Source organism: Aspergillus caelatus (genome assembly GCF_009193585.1).
Source record: "Aspergillus caelatus strain CBS 763.97 unplaced genomic scaffold BDV27scaffold_190, whole genome shotgun sequence".
Taxonomy (NCBI): domain Eukaryota; kingdom Fungi; phylum Ascomycota; class Eurotiomycetes; order Eurotiales; family Aspergillaceae; genus Aspergillus; species Aspergillus caelatus.
Genome location: NW_022475453.1, coordinates 8,866 through 29,711, shown reverse-complemented (window position 1 = coordinate 29,711; position 20,846 = coordinate 8,866). Strand labels below are relative to the sequence as shown.

The window sequence follows — 20,846 nt, the reverse complement described above, 5'->3', positions numbered from 1 at the left end:
ATCCATAGCCGTTTAGTGTAGGTTGGGATCTAAATTAGTCCCAGGAACAGAAGTAACCGATACGAGCAGAAAACGATTAGGAGTGTGCTCCAAGTGAACAGTCACATGGCTGCTCAGGGTGGGAATATAAAGACCTGCGGTCATGCGCTCTTCCTGAATCTCACATCTCTAGGCCACAGAAAATGGGAAAACCAACAACCATGGGCTGGGCCATGAGGGTCTGCCTCATAGGGCTGACCTTACTGTCACTCGTTTGTTCGTCACTCTCTGTATATCTGGACGCGCTTTCTCCTTCCAAAACCGCGTCGCTGCAGGCTCGTGCGAGAAAGCCGTTTACCCTACGAATTATGCCCTTAGGTGCATCGATTACCACTGGATACAAATCATCTGACAAGAATGGATACCGCATTTCTCTTCGCCAGCAGCTGCGCTACGCTGGATGGGAGGTCAACATGGTGGGCAGTCTGTCCTCTGGTACCATGCACGACAACGTGAGTAATCCATCTTGCGACAGCACCAATCAAATGGCAATTTTCTAAACCTGTGACAGGAAAACGAAGGTCATAGTGGCTATCGAATTGAAGAGGTTGCAAGGATGGCCGAGAGGACCATTCCTCAACAGCCGAATCTCATACTCATCAAGTATGTCAACCCCTGCTGCCGTCTCGCGGTATATTCTGTTGCTGACCTTTGCTTCCAAGTGCTGGCACAAATGATGCCACTCAGCCGTTTCATCCCGATACGGCCGGTGAGCGGATGAACGCCATGCTCACACGACTATTCGATGCCATCCCTGGAACAACTATCATCCTGTCCACCCTCCTCCCTAACAAGGGGGCTCCGGAGAACGCTGCCTCGATCAGCGCGCAGATCCGCCAAATTGTGGCCGACCGTCGCGAACAGGGGCAGAGAATTGTCCTGGCGGAAATGAGTGACTTCATCACCGTAGACGAATTGCAGGATGGTACCCACCCAACAGATCACGGATACTTTAAGATGTCCTCTGTTTGGTGGGCCGCTATTCAGGTAGCTGAGAAGGAAGGCATGCTCCAGCCGCCCAAAGATATCGGTGTCGATGACAAGAGCTCAACAACTTGCGAGAAAAAATATGGTAGTGGCAATGACCGCGGCCGAGTCCAGACACAGCGTGGAAGTGGGTATGGTGACGGAGACTATGTCCATAGCAGTCAGCCCATGGGGTATTTGACGTCAGTTACTACCACGGGCGAAGGTGATGCTCATCCTGGTCTTAACTATGCCCAGCTGGTCAACAAGTGGGGTGCCCACCGTGAAGGTGCCCTGGATGAGCTTGTCTGGACCAGAGATGGTCTTGGCACTTGGATGTACATCAACAACAACAATGGGGAATTTGGCGCCGGCGTTAAGATTGATGTCAAAGACAACTGTCTTGCGCGAGGTGTGCGCTGGGGCGACGTGAATGGCGACGGATACGACGACTTCATCTGCATCAGTCGCGAAGGTGCCATGTATGTTTCGATCAACGAGGGCGGCAACCCTCCTACCTTCCGGTCTATCGGCCTCGTGAGAGCTGCTCCCGGCGGGGATCTGAACCAGGCCAACGTGCGACTGGGAGATATCGATGGCGACGGACGAATTGACTAGTATGTTCTGATTTCTATGTCCTGGTGACTCAGACGTTCATAAGACTAACATCAAATCAGCTGTCTAGCCAAGGGCAACGGTGACATTCAATGCTGGAGAAATGGCGGTCAAAAGGATGCACCGACTGCCGAGTATCAGGGATACTGGCAAGATCTTGGGACCGTGTTCACTGGTAAAGGAATGGGTGACCTCAGGGGCGTTCGCTTTGTCGATATCAATGGCGACTTCCGCAGTGACTGGCTGTGGGTCAGCGACACAGGAGAGGTCACTACCTATATCAACAACCGGGGCACTGGTAAGAGTCTGAAGCCCGAGTGGCGAGCTGCTGGCGTCACCCATCCAGGAATGGGCAAGGAGGGTACCAGAGACCGTGTCAAGTTTGGAAGAGTCTACGCCCACGGTGGTGCCGACTATGTTGTCATCGAAACAAAGAAGGACGGAAAGAACTACAAGCACAATACGCACGCCTTCAAGAATACCGGGCATGGCGGTACTCAGCTGAAGGGTTTGTCATGTCCTCTCATCTCCAGTAAACATGTGGCTAATCTTCAGCAGCGGACGGAGACCACTACTGTGACATGCGAGGAACTGGTGCAGACGACTATGTCTGGATTTCTCCCGAGGGCCGCGGATTCCTTTACGGAAATATTCACGATCCACCTGTCTGGATCCCAGAAGGTATCGAAATCTTCAACGTTAATAAGGATCGGAAGGGCCTACATCTGGCTGATTTTGACGGTGATGGGAAGGTAATAGCCTTTCTGCCTTCCGTGCTTAAGCTTATCTGACCCAATATCCCTAGTGTGATCTTTGGTCTGTCAATCGGGACACTGGAGAGGCTGAAGTCTGGTTGAACAAGTGGAGTGAGAGTGTACAGAATGCCTTCTTCACATACCAGGGCAAAGTCACCGGCAGCGCAAAATGCAATGAGGGCTGGGGTGTTGGCCTTTATGACCTTGGGCTGCGCTTTGCTGATATCGAGTGAGTTTGGTTGCGATAGATGTGCTTTTCATGGCGCTGACAGCACGCAGTGGCGATGGACGTGCCGATTATCTTTGCATGGAGTAGGTTTCTTCTGTCTCTTACAAGATATATGGGCTAACATTGTATAGGCCGAATGGTCGTACAGATGGTTGGCTCAATAAGGGAGTCGGCGAATTCGAGAGTGTCAACCAAGTCAAACACAGCGAGGGCTATGACCGTGCAAGTCAGTGCTATCCTCTAAGGCTCCAAATGTACAGGCATTGCTGACATATCCCTAGATCATCGGTGGGCAGATGTGAATGGTAAGTCTATGAAAATGAGGTCTAAGTGCCAAAGCGATGCTGAACTTTTATGTCCAGGTGACGGGAGAGCCGACTTCCTATGGGTTGACAAGTTCAATGGCGACACCACTGTAATTCCACCAGCGATTATCATCAGCTCATCAGCTAACAGGGAATAGGTCTGGGTTAACAATGGCAAAATACCTACCTCTGGTTCGAGCTTCAACTGGAAAAAGCTCGAGGGCCCGCGATACCAGGGCTCTGACCGCGGCGTACGTACACCCGGACATGATAGAAGGAATGGGTCGCTGACCGCCATAGGCAAATTTGCATTTCCCCAACCTCGGTGGGCTGGGTAGAGCTGATATGCACCAAGTCATTCCCCGGACCAACGTTGTAAGTTGAACAGACGTTCCATATCATTCGTACTAACGCGGTGACAGGCGTACACATGGTTCAATGAATGTCCTGGGGGAGGTGCATTGGATGACAGCACTCTGGACCCTAAGCTGGTTCCGTATGATCCTCCGAAGCAGCCTACACCAAGTGGAAACCCGAGCATTCCGACACAAACACCTGATATACCTAGCAACGGGCTTCCAGAAGACTACTAGTATGTTCCATCGAAGCCCATCACTCTTTTTGCCCGAACTGACAATGTCCAGCAAAAACTGGCCTCTTCATGACGATGATGTTGCCGATGATATCTGCGGCAATTTGGGCTACCTGGAGAAATCTCACTGGCAACAGTATGATATTGGTAACTGGCTGGTAATTACGTAAGTTTTACGTGCGAATTCTGAATACTGAAAACTAAGTCGCAATGTTAGGTCTGCCTGGTATCAAAAACTAACTCTCGACAATGGAAATGACTTCGAATGGGATCGAAGCGTGCCTGTAACATTTGCACGTTATAATGGCACAGATCGGGAGAGCGATGCTTACATCTGGGACTGCAATAATGTTGACAATACCTGCAGCGCTGATAACCTTGGCGATTATGACAAGTGCAAAGACACTCGCTTCTACCGTGCAGCCGTCCTATATGCTGCGCAGAATCTGGCAAGATACCTTGAAATAGTCAAGAGCAGAATGAACACTGCTTGGGAAAAAATGGACTGGAAGAGCGCCAAAATGATCGATACATATTCTAAAGCCGGTCAGAACGACAACATATTCCCGGACACTAGTGCTCTTACGGTAGCTGCGGCAATTGCAGGAGGTCTCGCCGTTTTTATGATGCCTCAGTTCTGGGGAGTAGCCGGTGGAGCTCTGGGAGTTTCATCTCAGGTCGTAGGGTTCCTCCAGATGTCTAACGCAGAGACAAAATTCAACACCTATGCCGAGATGACCGACAAAGCCGCGGATATCTATGGAGCCTCGGAGGGTGCAGTTGATACGCTGTTCAACAATCTCTTCACCAAGGTACCTCCTAGAGATGCAAACTGGATCAATGCCCCGAACACGCTCTCTCTTCCGCGATTTTTGCAGACTGGGGACTTCGTCGACTCCAGGTCCGTCGAATCAGATAACCCCTTGGTGCCTTCGGCGGATAGTCTGGTTCCTCTGATTGCAGCTCCAATGGTCAAACTCCTCTGGGAAGAGCAAAAAGTCTGGGTTCTAAAGCTCGGCAACGACTTCTTCAAATCCCCGAAAAAGGGCGGTTATCACCCCTGCGACGGTGCTGGTGAAATGGAGGAAGTCTATGATAAGTATAGCAATTGGACGCAAAACAAGTTTTGTAATCCTGATGGAACAGCCTTCTTTGTTGTATGTTCCCCATCCTCCCAACCCGACTTCTTAAGCGAATGTCTAAATTCTCACTGTGGAATAGTTTTCCGGCACAACTACGACTCCCTATGGTCTCGACAAGCTGGAGGAAGAATTTGGCTTCACCGGACACGACATCGCCAAGTCCTCCGAGCTTATTCAGAACCACTACGGCAAGTATCGTCCGGAAATCAGCTCCGACGATTACTTCTCCTGGGTGCCGCCCACCAGTAGCGGCGGCGATGTTGCTTTGTGGGAGTTGATGCGGTGGAACTTCCCAGTTTGTGACACAACAAAGCTCGAACCGAGGGATGTGTGGCAATGTGATACTGTTTATCAAGACTTTACCAATGTAGGTTTCAATGACTGTACGGCTTATGAACTTCGCTGATCTTCTTTAGTGTTTCACCTGGTATCTGGTCCATCGGTGCCTTGGTATCGAGGATTGGCCCAACGACTATAGCGAGTGGGACGAGAGTGTATTCGGGTGAGCGGAATCCTATGGGCTGGCTATATTCTCGACTTGAATTTTGCTTCGCTAGGAGAGTGGAAGGATGATGATATAATATCCTACTGTATTAATGCTTGTCTCTCCTATCTAACAGAATGGGATATTAGGCTGCTACAACACTCTTGTTAGGGTCCATATATGTATCGTAACAAAATAGAAAGCTTCAGAGAATCGGATTTTCCACAAGGTTTAGTAACAAAAGGATATTTTCAAGCTTTTAGTCTGTATGTATGATGTTGGGGTCCTGAAGAAAGACTACACGGGTATATTTTTATTAGCCAATACTTAAAATTCTAAGTCAGCTACTAGGAATTTTAAGTATTTTATCCAGCAATTATGGATACTCCGTATATCAATGCCTAGAGAGCAATTCCTCGCTTACGGATCTAGCCGGCAAATTGTGGGGCAGCTGGAAATAACATGCATGAGATTTTCAGCTGGAATGCCTCCCACAAGTGATCGGCAGTCCAACCGTGTTGGCGGAAATTAGGAGAATCGTTCGCCGTCTAGATGCCTTCATCGGAGGCACATAAACGCCGATCTTGTTAGGAAGGGGAAAGAAGGCATACAGCTCGCATGTTAGGTCTACTAGCCCTTGAAAGCTGTGACTTTACGTGTATCCCCTCCTTGTAGAGTTCACACTAATAGTAAGTTAAGTGAGTTAGCATTCACTAGTTAACACATACCAACTGCGTCAGATTAGCATCAATGCGCTCAACTGAAGCTCTAGAGTTGTTAGGTTAAGATATCCTCGCCCTTCGGTAAAAGATTTCGGTGGATATGAGTCCCCCTCGAATCAGTAAAGGCGCCTTGATTTGTCCTGCGCAGGGTGTGCTAGTTTAGCATGATCAGCTTGAGCCAAAACTATTCAAGTTTCCCCATAACTGGCACAAGGCATCTACTGATTAAACTCGATCGGTTCCCCAGAAAATGTCAGCAAGACAAAGGTATTCACGAAGCGACACGTACAAGAACTACAGAAGCTTAATTATGTTTATACAGAAGACAACTCATCCGATCATCGCTAGCCGTAAATAGAGTCCCGAAAGTGAGGTTGCCATGTGGGGCAGCCAATAGATAGCTCCTCAACCAGTCCTTCGGATAATTAAGTTCTCAATGAAGGGAAGCTTTTTCAGCTCTTAGTAGCGGTGAAGAAAAGTTGCTATTCCAACAAACACCATTGGACTATCGATCGACTACGGAGAGCATGTTCCAGCTGAAAACTTCGTGCAGCGTCGTCCGTGTTCCAATGCGTGTCTGCCACGGAAGGAAAGATCTGCAGTCTACGTATATCTAGATCAACCCATTATCCATAGAGCAGTGCGAATGGGAGACTACTTAAGAGCCTGCAGGTAGTCACAGGAAGGACGCAGCTCCATAATTTCCCTCTAAATTTCGTCCTCGATCTACTGTTCAACAACCGCCGCGAACAATGAATATCGCCACCACTTGCAACTCCTGGTCCCTGGAGAATCACAGGCTCGAAGAAGAAAGGCGATGGGTCACTGATCTCCACTTCAAGGCGAAGAAAGACAATGGGGAATGGATCTCTACTCAAATCCGACTCGATGACTTTCTGGGAAACGATGATGGTAGGCCCGTCTATCCTCTTATCCTTAAGTAATAGTCATGATAACAACTTCACTAGGGAACTTCAAGTATGGCTTGAGGTATCCCGAACGTAACATTAGCTCGTCCATGAGTAATCCCCGGCTGGAGGTAACAGGAGATGGTCGACCGATTCTCCACGGTCGCCTCACCACCCGGGATGCCTATGGTCATGACAGAAGTCTTGATTTGTCTAAAATTCTCTGGAATAGAGATGGTCGAATCTCTCTCAATGGTGGGTATTTGATCCAATTTGACCACCTAAGTTGGCCAGGATGGCTGCTGATAAGACAAGCAGAGGACGTGGCTCGCGCGGAAGACGAAAAAAGAAGAGAACAGATAAGGCAGAAAATGGTTAGCTAGGCTTTTTCTATCAATGGCCAAGCGTCAGTTCTAGTGTCACTAACTGTTCTCACAGCTCGAAAAAGCGCGTCGCAACCCCAAAATGATGGAGCGCTTGAGGCGCCAGGGAAAACTTTGAGAATCGACGGGAAGGCACAAGGTCAGCTCAATCAACAAAAGGGGGAAGTGGTATTTGCTATTGATCCAGGTCAGCATATCCTATTCATGACGGTGTTATGGATATGATTTTTGTTACAAGACATTTCCTAGTCAATTCTATTAGCGACATTGACTTACCGGGTTTATAATATAATTTCCAATGCTATTATTTCCATTTCCCCGTCTCACTCCCTTTCTTTATCATAGAAAGTTGTAGATTCTGAATTGCTCCTCAAGGTAATAGTAAATGTACCACTGGCAGGTGATTCCGCAAAGCGATTAGGGTACAGGCCCGAGGGGCTCCACAAATGTAGCTATCATGAAGACGTTCAAGCTGAAGGTCAACGAGCCATGCCTATCGAGTGTACATAATTAGAACACTAGGCAGTATAAAGAAGTCACTGATAGTTATGATAGTCAATATCAAGTAACACATTTTTGCGACCGCCAAGAACTCCACTATGTTCTAGAATAAGTCTCCTGGTATATGTCCTCCCTTCTCTTCCTCCATAACCTCAAATCCCTTAACTTCGCATGAACCATTCTCAAAGTAGACCCCGATTCATTCTAATTAATCCAGGGGATCTTGGCAAGAAATCTTGGCAGCTCGTGATAATGTTCCGCAATATAATTGGCTGGCTAGGTCCGTTTTAACTTTGCCGTGAGAACGAGCCAAACTTATATCTAATGTCGTGAATTGCATTTTTGCCTTCAATCTGGGGTTAGAGGAGATTAGCCGCCCTTGAAGATTCTGGTAACCTCCAAGAAATGCTTCTCTCGGCCTCATTTTCGCGACATATCTCTTCTCTTCGATCTTTGAATCGGAAGTGGCAGAGACTCGTAGCGAGAAAAAGCGAAAACAATGACGGGCTTTCGAGTCGCATGCTTGATGTATTTCTAAGGACCTGGGACTTAGGCTTCACCAGTTTTGGTGGACCTCCCGTGCATTTTCGTATTTTGCATGAGAGATTTGTGCAAGGAAAGGGAGGGAAAGAAAAATGGGTAGATGAGCAGACTGTACGTTCTCGTCCTGTCCCGTCTCAATTCTGTCTTGCGCGTCCCTTCAACAAAGAATACTGTCTGACTGATAACCACGGCAGTACCAGGAGCTCTTTGCGATATGCCAGGGTCTTCCTGGCCCGGGAAGCACAAAGATGATCTTCTGCCTTACCTTGTTACATGCTGGGTTTATTCCAGCACTGTTAGTCTTCTTCGTTTGGAGGTAAGGGGTCAATGTCTCTTCCTACTAGGCTCTATCATAGAATTTACAATCATATAGTCTACCGGGAGCGGTTGGCATGTATGCTCTCTCCCTTGGTGTTCAGAAAATTGGTGACACCCTTCCTTTACCAGTGTATGCGCTTCTCTCTGGTTTAAACTCCTCGACTGTTGGCATCATTGCACTTGCAGCTGTGCAGTTAGCCGAGAAGGCTATCCGCGATAAGCTCACTCGCATCTTGGTGATATTCGGTGCATGTGCTGGCTTATGTTATAATTCTCTTTGGTATTTCCCACTTTTAATGGTTGTTGGAGGCCTGGCAAGCATTATCTGGGATGGATGGATGAGCCAGCGAATCCGGAAGATTAAGCTTGCATGGAAGAGAAGACACACGGTCCATCCTACCACTGAAACAGAATTAGCAACTATGGAGAGTGTTCCGATGGAAGAGGGTGGACGAATTCCTGGCTCCAATAATCAAACCGGCGATACGCCTGAATCGCAAAACAATCCAGTCCGACCGCGAAACGTTGGTCCTAGAGGCGAATCGGTACCACCAAGCTCGGCAGATACTCCTCCTGATCAGGATGCAGAAGAGCATCCTTCATCGACTCATAGTATTCGTATTCGAGTGGGAATCCTCATTGCAGTGTGTTTCTTCGGTGAGTTTCCTTTACGCAATTGCCTCCGGAAGATTGAAACTAACCCGACTCTAGCGTCTTTCATTGGCCTTCTTGTTGGTAGAAGCCTCTCCCAGCATCCACCATTGGCTCTTGACCTTTTCACTAACATGTATCTGGCTGGTACTATCATCTTCGGCGGCGGGCCAGTTGTTATTCCCCTCCTAAGGTCCTATGTTGTTGGACCTGGCTGGGTTTCTGGTCGAGACTTTCTTCTCGGACTAGCAATCATCCAAGCCTTCCCAGGTCCCAACTTTAACTTTGCTGTTTATCTCGGGGCCTTAGCATTACAAAAATCACAGTTCCCCACCATCTTTGGTGCCTTTCTGGGAGGACTCGGAATCTTCTTTCCTGGGATTGCATTGGCCGTTGCTGTCCAGAGCTTTTGGGGGACTCTCCGGAAGCGAAAATGGGTTGTCGATTTTCTTAGGGGTGTGAATGCAGCAGCGGTCGGCTTAGTATTCACTGCTGTTTACAGGCTCTGGGAGATTGGGTATCTTACTCCTGAGACTACTGACGGGCAGAGTCTAGCAAAGGAGCCATGGTGGGTTGTGGTTGCTGCTGTCACTTACGCAGAAAGTGCATGGTTTAACGTTCCCTCTGCTGCTGCGATCATTATTGGGGCTATATTGGGGCTTTGCTGGTATGGGGCGGTGGGTTATTAGGCGCTGTGACAGGGTGTAATGACTTGTATAGTTGCCCATTTTAATTAATGGAGGTAGCAACATGGCCCTTCTGCTGACACTGCTTTAGTAGTATTGTTCTCTATCGGATATTTCCATGGCTTTCGAGCTGGTCGGGAGGACTGTTGTGACTCTAGGTGCTTTATACTGGTTGATCGGCGTTCTACAGCTCTTATATGCTACTGTCTGCTTCGAAGCTCGATTGTTTATATTGACTCGTCCCGTATATATTGTTTCCATGATTGTGGGAACTCCTAAAACACAGTGAAAATAAAGGCAAAGAATGCTATCTGAGTCGGGCTGCTACGACTGCTAATATTAGCGGTCATGCTAGCATCGTAGATCAGGCCTGTCAACTTTTATAAGTTCACACATACTGTCAAGATCCATGGACAATAGCATTAGTAATAATACGAGGCGATGATTCATACAGTTCCGTAGTAACCGTGGAAGGCCAACAAGCAAAATGCTTAGGGCACCGTTCTCCAATCAGAGAAGTTCATTCATATGCCCTAATGCGTGGCGCCTGCTAGTATATCAGCACTAGAGCTACACTGCATTCAGCTATAAATTCTCCCTGCTTTCCACTGACTTTCCCTTATTCTCAGCCTTTTTCCCTCTGTCAGCGAGCCATCTTCTTCCGACCAGTACTCAATGATGAGACATTTGTTAACAGCCAGCCTGGCTCTGGTCGCTACCGTGGGAGCCAAACCTTCTGAGCCTGTCGTTGACTTGGGATATTCGTCCTATCAAGGATATTATAACACAACAACTGGGCTTAATATCTGGAAAGGGTGCGCAGCGATCACCTTTGTTTGCCATACTACTATGCCCCATCTCGGCCTTCACTAAACGTTTGTTGGTTTTGTGAACAGAATTCGCTATGCAGCCCCTCCGATCGATGAGTTGCGATGGCAACCCCCTGTAGCTCCTCCTCGGAATGCCAGTCATATTCTCCCAGCTGTTGACCAGCCACCTGTCTGCCCGCAATCCGGTGCTGCTAGGACCCCAACCGTCTATGGCTTTAACTCGGTTCCAGGTGATGAGGATTGTTTGTACCTGAACGTCTATGCACCCCCAGGAGCATCGGATTTGCCGGTCTTCGTCTGGATCCGTAAGATCCCATTATGTCCTTCTTAATAAGTGTAGATGTAATAATCGGTGCATATTACTAATTATCGCATAGATGGAGGTGGATATGGCCTCTTTGGAGCTGTCTATGACCCTAGTCCGCTAATGAACACCAACGGCAACGGCTTTATCACGGTAGAGATCCAGTACCGTCTTGGGGCGTTTGGCTTTCTGTCATCCGCCGAGGTTCACGAAAGAGGCACAACCAATGCTGGCCTTCTGGACCAGCGGTTCGCACTGCAATGGGTTCAGCAACACATCACGAAATTTGGTGGCGACCCCAGGCGCGTCACTATCGGTGGCGAGTCAGCTGGTGCCGGGTCAGCCATGCTGCACTCCCTGGCGTATGGAGGGAAAGAGTCGAATTTATTCCAAAACGTAATTGCCAGGTTTTATTTCATTCGCTCTTATCATCCTCCGAATCCTTCGCTCACACAGACTATGCGCAGATCATTGCGGCTAGTCCGTACTCAGTACCCATCTACCCATATGATGACCCCATACCCACCGGCTATTACGAAGAGTTTGTCGAGAAGACAGGCTGTGGCCCATCTTCAACCGCAAAAGCCCGGTACAACAGCAGCTTCGATTGTTTAGTTGCAGCACCGAGCGAGACGCTCCAAAATGCCAGCGGTCTGGTTTCCGAATCAGGCTTATTCGGCACGTTCGCGTTTCAGCCAGTTATTGACAATGATCTCATTCGCGAGCGGCCGTCGGCGCAGTTACTCTCAGGCAAAATTAGTGGTCAGCGAGTCCTTGTCGGAGTAAGCTCGTCTCTCTCCTGGCCTTTAATCCTATGATACGCTAAACAGGCTGTAGAACAATGCTAACGACGGTGTCCCCTTGAGTAATCCTAATGTGGTGACCGGCGCCGCATTCAACGATTATCTCTCGGCGACATTCCCAAACTTCACCGAGACCGATCTCGCCTGGCTAAAATTGGTTTATGATACGGCCGATTCTCAGCCAACCGACGACAGCCCCCGATTCGACACCCTGGGCACTTCAGGTCCAACGGCAAAGAACCAATCTGAGGTGGCGACGGGACTACAGCAAACCGTGTTCAACATCTTTGCCGAGACCACATTTGACTGTCCTGCACAGTGGCTCGCCGAGGCGTTTGGGGGACCTCTCCACCAGGCCTGGAAGTACCAGTACTCAGTCACACCAGCCTACCACGGAGCGGACTTGAGCGCCTATTTTTCCACCGAAGCGTCTTGGCCTAGCAAGGGGTTCAACCACGCGTTCCAGAAGATCTGGGGCAGTTTTATCATCAATGATTCGCCTATTATTCCCCTCGAAGATGCTACTGCTAACCAGAGCCACGCCGTTGTTCCTGAAAATCCACACGGTCGTCTTGACTGGCCGCAGTTCCAACCCTCGGCCCCTTGGCAGATGGACTTAAATACCACCGGCGGCACCGTCTCCCCGGTTGTCGTCACGCCAAACTACACCTATTATATCCGGCAGGGGGACGATATTGTAAATCATTTCCGTCTAGCGAACGCCTATACCTGGGAAGGAGGACGGGGTCTGAGATGTTTATTCTGGCGCGCCGTTGCCGATCGGATTCCGCTGTAACCCCGGAGGCTCAGTACACAGTAAATCCCGCCCGAGGGAAGATCCAGTGGAGCTAAAACCAGCCCGGTATAGATCTACTCTCTAGACCCTTAGAATTAATAATCCATTCCAGAACGATGTTACGTACCTCCAATTCAGGGGGCAAAGCTTAACACCTCTACATAGGTTGTGTCCTACGTAACCGGTGCCACACAACGAAGATAGTAATGATTCGCGGCTCTGTATGTATATTCCGCGGATTCACATATCGTTTGGATCCATAGATATATTTATCAACTATCATGGACCCCGGGGCGGTGAGTTTCACGTTCTATTTACGTGGTTCCGTGGAGAAAAGGGAAGTTGGGTGCCGATCTATTGCAGCTGGCGACTATAGTGGGGAATTTGGGAATAATGTTATGGAGAATGTAGATCCGGGAGATGTAACCGTTCTCCTGTGACAGTATAACCCTATAGAATTTGTGACTTATTATATTCGAGATCGGAATGCTATAATAAGAGGCCATGTCTCAGATTCGCTCCTTAATGGAGGTCGTATACCCGGGGGTCTAGAACCCAGTGTTGTATGGATTAGTGAAAGCTGAAGCGAAAGTTGGAGCTGGAGCTAGAGAAACGATTTGTTCTTGCGGGTGGTATCTAGCGAGATTTCACTAGTTCTCGTATTTGGGGTCTTTGTGAGGACGTAGTATAGTGCGATGATGCAAGCGTAGAATGTACACTGCAGTAGACTAAGTTTCTCAGCTGAGGATCCATATTATGATATCCCCGTTTGGAAAGAAAATTCAGCGTTGCAGGTGGCCTCCTCTGAAGACTGCGGAATTAAACCTTCTATCGGAAAGCGATGGCCTGATTACTCACCTCGGCACAATATCGATAGGCGAAGTTTTCTAATGCTTCCCTTTGCCATTTTTTTTCTTTTCTTCCCCCTTCTTTTCTTTCCCTTTGGCTTTTTAGCCTAGTTAACGGGGTTAGCTGGTCGTTTTCGCACAGTCAAGATAACTTTCATGTTCCCAAATTTGGGCAAGCTGGGCATATCCCCTTTTTGGTTTTTTATGAGTCAAGAACCATTCTCTTTGAAGTGGAGGGCCCTCGAATACGGGTGTAGCATGTCTAGTGTGGTCGCTTAAAACCTCCCCTAGCAAGATCGCTTAAAGGTTGGCCAGTCGGAATGGAGATAATTTGCCTAGAATGGCCAGTGGGTATGTTCGGGGTTCAGGGACGAGGTTCTCCGTTCGAAAACATGCCCTAATTGACCTACCTAGGCACCGAGTATATTTCTCCTGCATGTGATTCGATAAAATCCTGTCACGGTCCATGGGACTTTAGCCCATAATTGCCTTATTATAGTCTAGCTATAAAATTGATATCTAAGATGGTATCCACTAACTAGTACCCTATCCTAGGCAGTACTGTTCCTTTTTGTTTTGTTCGCTCTCATTCAGCTTACTTGATTCGGTAGAAAGTTTCTGTCTCTTTCATATTATTAATTAAGACATTCTGAGTCCCAACAGTGCACTAAGAAGATAAGAACCCGGTGTCTGTGGGCACTCGGGATTTGCCCTCCGGGACGGGAGACATTGGTAAAGTTGACACCCGTTGGATGTCAATGGGTATGGGGAAAAGCCTCCACCTTCCGCGGTTTCCCCGATAGGCCTTATCTATTGTTCACATATGCCTCCGTTTTAATTGCCTTCAGAGACAATGGACAGCTCGCAGAATGAAGTCTGATATATGCATTAGTCCCCACAGGGCTATCAAAGGAAGCATATCAAATCCTAAAGTGGCTTACTAAAGTTAAAATAAACTCTTGAGGTTATTGCCCTACTCAGTGTGTCATCTCTTTGTTTTTGACACAACCTAGGCACTTAGTTTATGTCGCTTAAGGTCCGCAGTAAGTTATGGCAATCCCTGTCTTATTCAGCATAACGGTCCCGGTTCTTATGCGTTCTTATGCAGGGACCACGCGCATTTTGTAGGACAACAAAGGGCCCTGGTCGCCCAGTGCATCATACGAGGCCGGAGCTGTTCCAGCAGCATGGTGACGCTGCATTAGTGCTGAAGGATCAGGCTCGTCAGATTCTGTCGGGATGGCCAATCGAGGATGCTATGTTCTGTGTGTGAATACGGGTTGAGCTGTCATTGTTTCATTAATTATTCGCTCAGTTGGCCCATTTCTATCGCAGCCTGTCACTACAATTGACTTTTGGGATGTGTTTCAGAGCGATGTTTCCGGTTGCCCCGATTAGACTTGTATGTTAACCGCTTAGGTAGGTGCAAGTAAAGTTCTGGCATTATGTCAAAGAAAATTCGTATAACGGACATGTCTTAAGCGGCTTTGCCCTGCGCGAATTGACCAATCTATTGTTTAACGTTTGCTATCTGTCACTTTTTAATTAGCCAGTGTGTCTGTTGAGACCAAATAGGCAAGAAAAAAATAAGTTAGTTTCTTGGGGTGCTATAGTAGATCCCATTAAACATAAAACCCATGTTAGTGCAGGCACGCTAAATTGTACCATAACAACCTTGGCCACGCGAGAAAACCGCCGATTGCTCAAGAATTGCAGAATGTGATCACCCAAGTAGTGCCCTAACCAGGGTTCGGCGTGGGCCCTTTGATGTCATCTCAAAAGAAGGCCGGAGAAGTTGACTTGTTCTGGAAAGGGGAGAGAAGGTCTGGTTTGTTCGGGAGGCGACGTGTGTGGCGGCACGCTTTGATCTCTGGGTAGTGATTAAGTTTTTGATATGTCTTCTACCACGTTGGCGAAATGGCTTTCTCGGAGAAATTAAAATGGATGTGTACATTCTCATTTCGGCGATTCACCGATCGGCCGAAGATAAGGTTGAACATGTTTTGGTATCCTTCGGTACCGTGGAATGGAATTGAATTCTGGAGAGCAGGCGAGGGTCCAAACGGTTCAGGGTGGAAAAAAAAAACAGTCACGGATCGCCACCTGTCAGCTGAGTCAGCGTTTTTGTTTGTTTGTTCTTTTTGGTCGTTGCATTTGCACACGTAATTTAACCGGTCGAGCCCTAACGACCGAGGTTACATATATGGATATGGAGCTCGATGGTCGCATTTGTTTACCATTGTAGGCCATACGAAATTGCTGCTAGAGTTCAATAATCTCATGGCGAAATTAACATGGACCACCCCTACTCCATACTCCATACTGTTCTCCGTATTCCGCCCGACGCTCTGAGCACTAGCCGTCTGATCTTTTTCCTCTCCTGAGTGCCGAACGGCGCTCAACGGCCACTATGACGGAGGGATCCAGAGTTCGTTTCCAGACTAAGACTTGGTCTAAACTGACAGCTTTTAATTCCGACCTATCAGCTTGCTAACCTTCCGGACTTCGGGTGAGAGTGGAGCCACCGATCTCGCTATGTATGCACGGTTTCTGATTTATCGATGCAGCAGGAGTATTAGAGTGGGTGCATGAAGAAAATTTTACCAGGTTTTTTTCCAGTCTTTCTGGGCCATGCGTCAATGGTTCCCGAACACTCTCCTTTCCGGCCGAATATTGCCCTTTTTTTTTTTTTTTCTTTTTCTTTTTCTTTTTTCTCTCCTGATGGTTGAGAGTGAAATATTAATAAATGGGTCTCCCATTAGTATGGACGATCCCCCTGGCTCCTTTCAGGAAGTTGATCCGATAACACTGGGTCTGGATTTTTGCGGATACCTCCGTCTGCTAGATACCAAGCTGCCTTTTCCCTTTCATGGTCAATTTATAGGTCTTGCACCCCTCCGTCGATGCACCCGAGGTCCTCCGAATAATCCCTTAGGTTTTCATCACTTTGACTGGTGATAATCTCCCAATCAAGAAGCCATGGATCTACAGTGCGAATTCCCTCCGCAACAACAAGAGGGCAAAGAATGGTTTAATTTCCCTACCGAGATTGAACGCTCCCTCACCTCCGTCTTTGCTCCTCGGAACATCCTCATCGTCGGCGCTGGCATCGCCGGCATCTCCAGTGCCCTCGCCCTCTCCAAAGAACTGACCCCCTTCGTCCCCGACCTCCAGATCACCCTCTTCGAACGCCATGACATCCTCTCCACCTCCGGCGGCGCCATCAACCTCACCCCCGTCGCCCAACGACACCTCGACCGCCTCGGCGTCCTCGACGAGCTCGACAAAATGGGCACCGAAGGTGGCACCGACGTCGAAGCCATCGAGCTCTTCTCCAGCCGTTCCGGCCGCCCCCTAGGCAGCATCGATTTCACAGACCAGAAGGGGAACGGGTTCGGTGGATACAAGGGCCGCCGGGTAATGCGGATCGTCCTCTCCGTTGCCATGCTGGCCGTGGTGGAGCGGACGAAGAATATCAACGTGGTATTCGGGAAGAAGCTGGTCCGCGGCGAAGAAAACGAAGACGAAGCCACTCTGCATTTCCAAGACGGCACCACCGCAACCGGGGACCTGGTCCTGGGTTGCGACGGCGTGCACTCGGCTACCCGCACCCACTGGGTGTCCCCGGAACATCCGTCCGAGTATACCGGGATCTCCTTCCTGCAGACCGTCATCGATGCCAAGAGTATCAAGTCTCCGATTCATTTTCGCTCTACCTCTATGAACATCTCCCGCCATGGCTCGTTACTAGCGAGCTATTGTGATCGAGAACACGATCAGATCTTCCTGGCGGCTATCGTGCAGTTCAATGAGGCCAATCTGCCCTACTGTAAGATCGAGAACGGACAGGACTGGGTCACACAGCATCGGATCAAGAATGCCTTGCATGAGGAGATGCAGACCCGCTTCGGGAAATCCGGTGTCCCTTGCATCCGCGAGATGACGAAAAAAGCGGGTGATTGGATGCTTTACCCCGTGTACCAGGTTCGGCCGAATGCCCGTTGGCATACGGATCGGGCTTTGCTGCTCGGTGATGCTGCACATGCTGTAGGTTTACTCTCCCTGTCTCTCTATATATACATATCCTCCATTTATTATGATCACAAAACTAACAAAACCCTAAATAGATGCCTCCCCGCGACGAATCCGCCGCCTACGCCCTCGACGACGCCATCCTCTTCTCCCGCATCCTCGCCAAACACCGCCACGAACCCCTCCCCGTCGCCTTCAAAGCATACGAAGACCTCCGTCGCCACACCGTCAACACAGCCTTCAAGGCCTCCCGTCGCATGTGGGAGAAGAACCGCGACATGGGTTACCTCGAGGGCCGTCTGAAAGAATTGACCTTCCCGCTCTACATCCGTAATCATAGACAGGAAAGAGAAGCGGCATGGGAATTTGATGCAACGCAGATCACAATTCCCATGCCCGTTGAAGGGGGGTCATTGTATTCTCATGGGAAATCGGATACTTCATAGAACAGGGTGGAGTAGTCTTCTTGCCTTTTTGCACGCTTGGGTTGAATCGGATGGTTGGTTTGCTTAGATTGGTTGGCTGGTTTGGTTGGTCAGGATGGACGGGTTGGATGGACGGATGGGCCGGTTCGGTTGCATTAAAATGGAGTATTGGGTATAACGGGATTTTTTTGCATAGCATTTTTCTTTTTGATGAGATATGATAGCGCTATTATTGCTGCTGTTGTTGCATTGAATTGGGCTTTTTTTTTGTCAAATAGAATGGGGGTGTTTCTTGTTTTGTGGTTGTTTTGGTTGGGTTATAAAGTTGGGTTGGTCTGGTCTAATGCGGTCTTGTCTTTTTAATACTACTTTTCAAGAGGAGAAATACTATCTATCTACATACTAGGTTGTTTGAAATTGATACCTACTCCACTCTTGTTGGTGATTTGTGCGCTTTGGTTTGCTTTAATGTGTTGGGTGCACAGTGGTTGCCCTTATTAAACCCGATTTGTGAGGTCGTGTCTACTCCAGCGCTGTTGTTTGTTGAATATATATACTTTAAGTGGATATATACAGTAAGGAGAAACTAACCGTCGACATCGGTTTTTCGGCGATTAACCAACGTCGTCACGATGGGTCCTGTATATATTTATATATACGTCTACAGGCCCACTACACTATACCATCAATTACTCGGAAGGTCACAATTACCGATGAACAACAATTTGCCTTGATGAGGTATCCTAACTAGATTTTGATCCTGGCCCAGCCAAATAATCAATTAACAAAAGAATGTAAAAAGTCACACACACAATCACCACACAAAATCATCCTCCCTCTATTTCCCCACCATCACCTCCTATCTCTAATGACCTTTTTTAGAAGGTCAGGGTCTGACCGGCGGTACCGTAGACAGCATCCTTAACAGCCGAAGCAGCAAGGAGGTTGTACTCGTAGGGAACGCTGGAAAGGGTGCCCTCAGGAGCGGTGTTCTCGCCATCACCGAAGTCGTTGTCCCGAGCAACAGCGTATCCTCCATCGGTGGAGTAGAGGGGCTTCTTGCCGCCCTCCCACACGTTGCCCTCAACCAGCAGCTGGGCGCCCTGGCGGGTGTTGATGCCGTCGCTGACGTCCAGGTAGTAGTTGTTGTAGAGGTGACCGGTACCGAAGCGGAAGGAGGGACCGCGAGAGTTCAAGTTATACAGGTAGTTGTTGTTGACGGTGATGCGGAGGTGGCCGGTGTCTTCGTCGCCGTTGCTGTCGGAGTGGCCGTACAACATGGCCTTCCAGTGGTCGTGGACGAAGGTGTTGGAGATGGTTACGTAGTCGGCGGCGTGGGTGAGCTGGATTTTTTTTTCCCTGTTAGTTGGGTTGATTTCTTTGATTGCGGGTTGAGATATATGGAGAGGTAGATGGTTGGAGAGATCACGTACATCAATCAGACCGTCGTAGTAGTCCTTGTCGTGGTCACGGTCGGAGGAGACATCACAGTGGTCGATCCAGACATTGTTGGAGTACTCTGCCGCAGGTTAGCTTTTGTCACCACTTCCATGGCAGTGGATTGGGAGGAAAACATACGGACACCAATGGCATCACCGTTGTCGGCGAGGACCTTCTTGACACCCAAGTTACGGATGATGACGTTCTCCTTCTCCTTGACGAGACTGGTACAGTGTTAGTCTGAATCCCTCTCCATCAGTGTCGACTGATGAAAACATACACTCCGAATCCTTCAAGGATGGCGTTGGCATCCTTTCCGATGATGCTGGTGTTGCTGCCAATCTTCACCTGCTTGGCATCCTGGGTGATGGTGCCATCAACGATGACGATCTTGGCATCGTCACTAGAGACAGCCTCGGTGAACTGAGCGTAGGAGGAGACGGTGGTGGTGGTACCGCCGGCACCACCGGTGGTGCCACCATTTTGGCTGGCGTAACCGTGGGCGACCTGAGTAGAAGGTTAGGCACAACACTACAGGATGATGTACCAAGTATTCTCAGGAGACTCACGTCAGAAACAGTAGCACGCTTGCCGATGGTCTTGGTAGGGGCAGCCAGAGCCTGTCCAGACAGGCATGCGGCCAGCGCAAGGAAGAGCTTGAAGTTAGCCATTGAGGTGGGTGATTGTGGTGAAATAAAAGTTAAAAGAGGGTAGAAAGAATGACACAGTGAAGGGAACAGCTTTGCTGGTGAGAAAAGAAAGAAGACCACAACTACGCCAGATGGGCAGGTCTTATATATCCTGGTCTGGCGCTTCAAGATTTTCAAGATTTTCAAAATATTATTCATCCCTATGGAGCTCGGTAGAGCATCTCCGAGCCATGGCACCTTGAGCTAAGACCAGTACTAATTGCCATAGGTGGAACAGAAAGAAGAGATCGTCGTCGTTTGCCCCCTAATACATACACGCAGGAGCGGGTAATTTCTCCGCGGGCCTGGGGTTAGATTAAACATCACGTATAGTGCCAAGCTTGGACTGCAATGAACGAGTCAGTGGTACCAAGAGTGGCATGACGAGATTGTTGGTTGAGGGCGGCTAGCTGACGGTTAGGGCTATCCTGTACCAGTCTAGGTGATACATGGAGAGCCGCTGGTAGTCATTGGTGCGTTTCAGAAGGCAGTGCCAAGAAGTCGGAGGTTTTGCTCCTTACCCTTGGCGCTCAGCTGCATGAAGACATGATCAATCATTCTGCATGCACATCATGTGCTTAATAATTGGAATTGGATTTACAAGTTCAGGGAGACGATCCTCGTGATGCTTGTTCTTCAGAGATTGTCCCGTACACGGTATAACAGGTGGAATAATATAAAGTGAGTAAAGCAGCTGTGTGCGCCGGGCAAGGCTTATGAACTCAAATCCACAAATCCGAGCAACTCCCGAGAGCTCTGATGTACAGGAACGGCACTTTGTTTGAGTTTGGGTTGTGAAGGACGACTCCGTTCTCCTTCGAGTAGTCGTTAGGACTATCA

General features: G+C 48.7%; 6 protein-coding genes across 6 annotated transcripts; 5 read left to right on the top strand and 1 right to left on the bottom strand.

The window, feature by feature from the left end:
• Positions 1–200: 200 nt before the first annotated feature.
• BDV27DRAFT_161148 (uncharacterized protein) lies at positions 201–5,149 on the top strand (the record flags this gene model as incomplete). The annotated part of the gene is made up of 17 exons (XM_032073165.1): positions 201–491; positions 551–642; positions 702–1,622; positions 1,683–2,128; positions 2,179–2,372; positions 2,426–2,604; positions 2,655–2,687; positions 2,736–2,830; positions 2,886–2,909; positions 2,967–3,019; positions 3,068–3,160; positions 3,210–3,284; positions 3,332–3,501; positions 3,554–3,667; positions 3,719–4,658; positions 4,723–5,010; positions 5,060–5,149. 17 exons carry the CDS (start codon positions 201–203, stop codon positions 5,147–5,149), a joined length of 4,098 nt encoding a protein of 1,365 aa, XP_031924060.1.
• A 1,312-nt stretch (positions 5,150–6,461) lies between these two features.
• Positions 6,462–7,258, top strand: BDV27DRAFT_167302 (CVNH domain-containing protein; the record flags this gene model as incomplete). Its single annotated transcript, XM_032074444.1, has 4 exons — positions 6,462–6,761; positions 6,818–7,012; positions 7,076–7,131; positions 7,196–7,258. The coding sequence occupies exons 1-4, from the start codon at positions 6,602–6,604 to the stop codon at positions 7,256–7,258; spliced, it is 474 nt and encodes a 157-aa protein (XP_031924059.1). The 5' UTR covers positions 6,462–6,601.
• A 788-nt stretch (positions 7,259–8,046) lies between these two features.
• On the top strand, positions 8,047–9,998 carry BDV27DRAFT_167300 (putative chromate ion transporter; the record flags this gene model as incomplete). Its single annotated transcript, XM_032074443.1, has 4 exons — positions 8,047–8,295; positions 8,379–8,500; positions 8,558–9,159; positions 9,214–9,998. The coding sequence occupies 4 exons, from the start codon at positions 8,047–8,049 to the stop codon at positions 9,840–9,842; spliced, it is 1,602 nt and encodes a 533-aa protein (XP_031924058.1). The 3' UTR covers positions 9,843–9,998.
• A 380-nt stretch (positions 9,999–10,378) lies between these two features.
• Positions 10,379–12,719, top strand: BDV27DRAFT_133719 (putative carboxylesterase). Its single transcript, XM_032068145.1, has 5 exons — positions 10,379–10,654; positions 10,736–10,974; positions 11,047–11,369; positions 11,441–11,755; positions 11,811–12,719. The coding sequence occupies exons 1-5, from the start codon at positions 10,515–10,517 to the stop codon at positions 12,570–12,572; spliced, it is 1,779 nt and encodes a 592-aa protein (XP_031924057.1). The 5' UTR covers positions 10,379–10,514; the 3' UTR covers positions 12,573–12,719.
• Positions 12,720–16,101: 3,382 nt separating this feature from the next.
• On the top strand, positions 16,102–18,298 carry BDV27DRAFT_133716 (FAD-dependent oxidoreductase). Its single transcript, XM_032068144.1, has 2 exons — positions 16,102–17,467; positions 17,548–18,298. The coding sequence occupies exons 1-2, from the start codon at positions 16,400–16,402 to the stop codon at positions 17,896–17,898; spliced, it is 1,419 nt and encodes a 472-aa protein (XP_031924056.1). The 5' UTR covers positions 16,102–16,399; the 3' UTR covers positions 17,899–18,298.
• A 457-nt stretch (positions 18,299–18,755) lies between these two features.
• On the bottom strand, positions 18,756–19,988 carry BDV27DRAFT_161144 (pectate lyase family protein; the record flags this gene model as incomplete). The annotated part of the gene is made up of 5 exons (XM_032073164.1): positions 18,756–19,220; positions 19,311–19,396; positions 19,456–19,541; positions 19,598–19,824; positions 19,887–19,988. The coding sequence occupies 5 exons, from the start codon at positions 19,986–19,988 to the stop codon at positions 18,756–18,758; spliced, it is 966 nt and encodes a 321-aa protein (XP_031924055.1).
• Between the last annotated feature and the right edge of the window lie 858 nt (positions 19,989–20,846).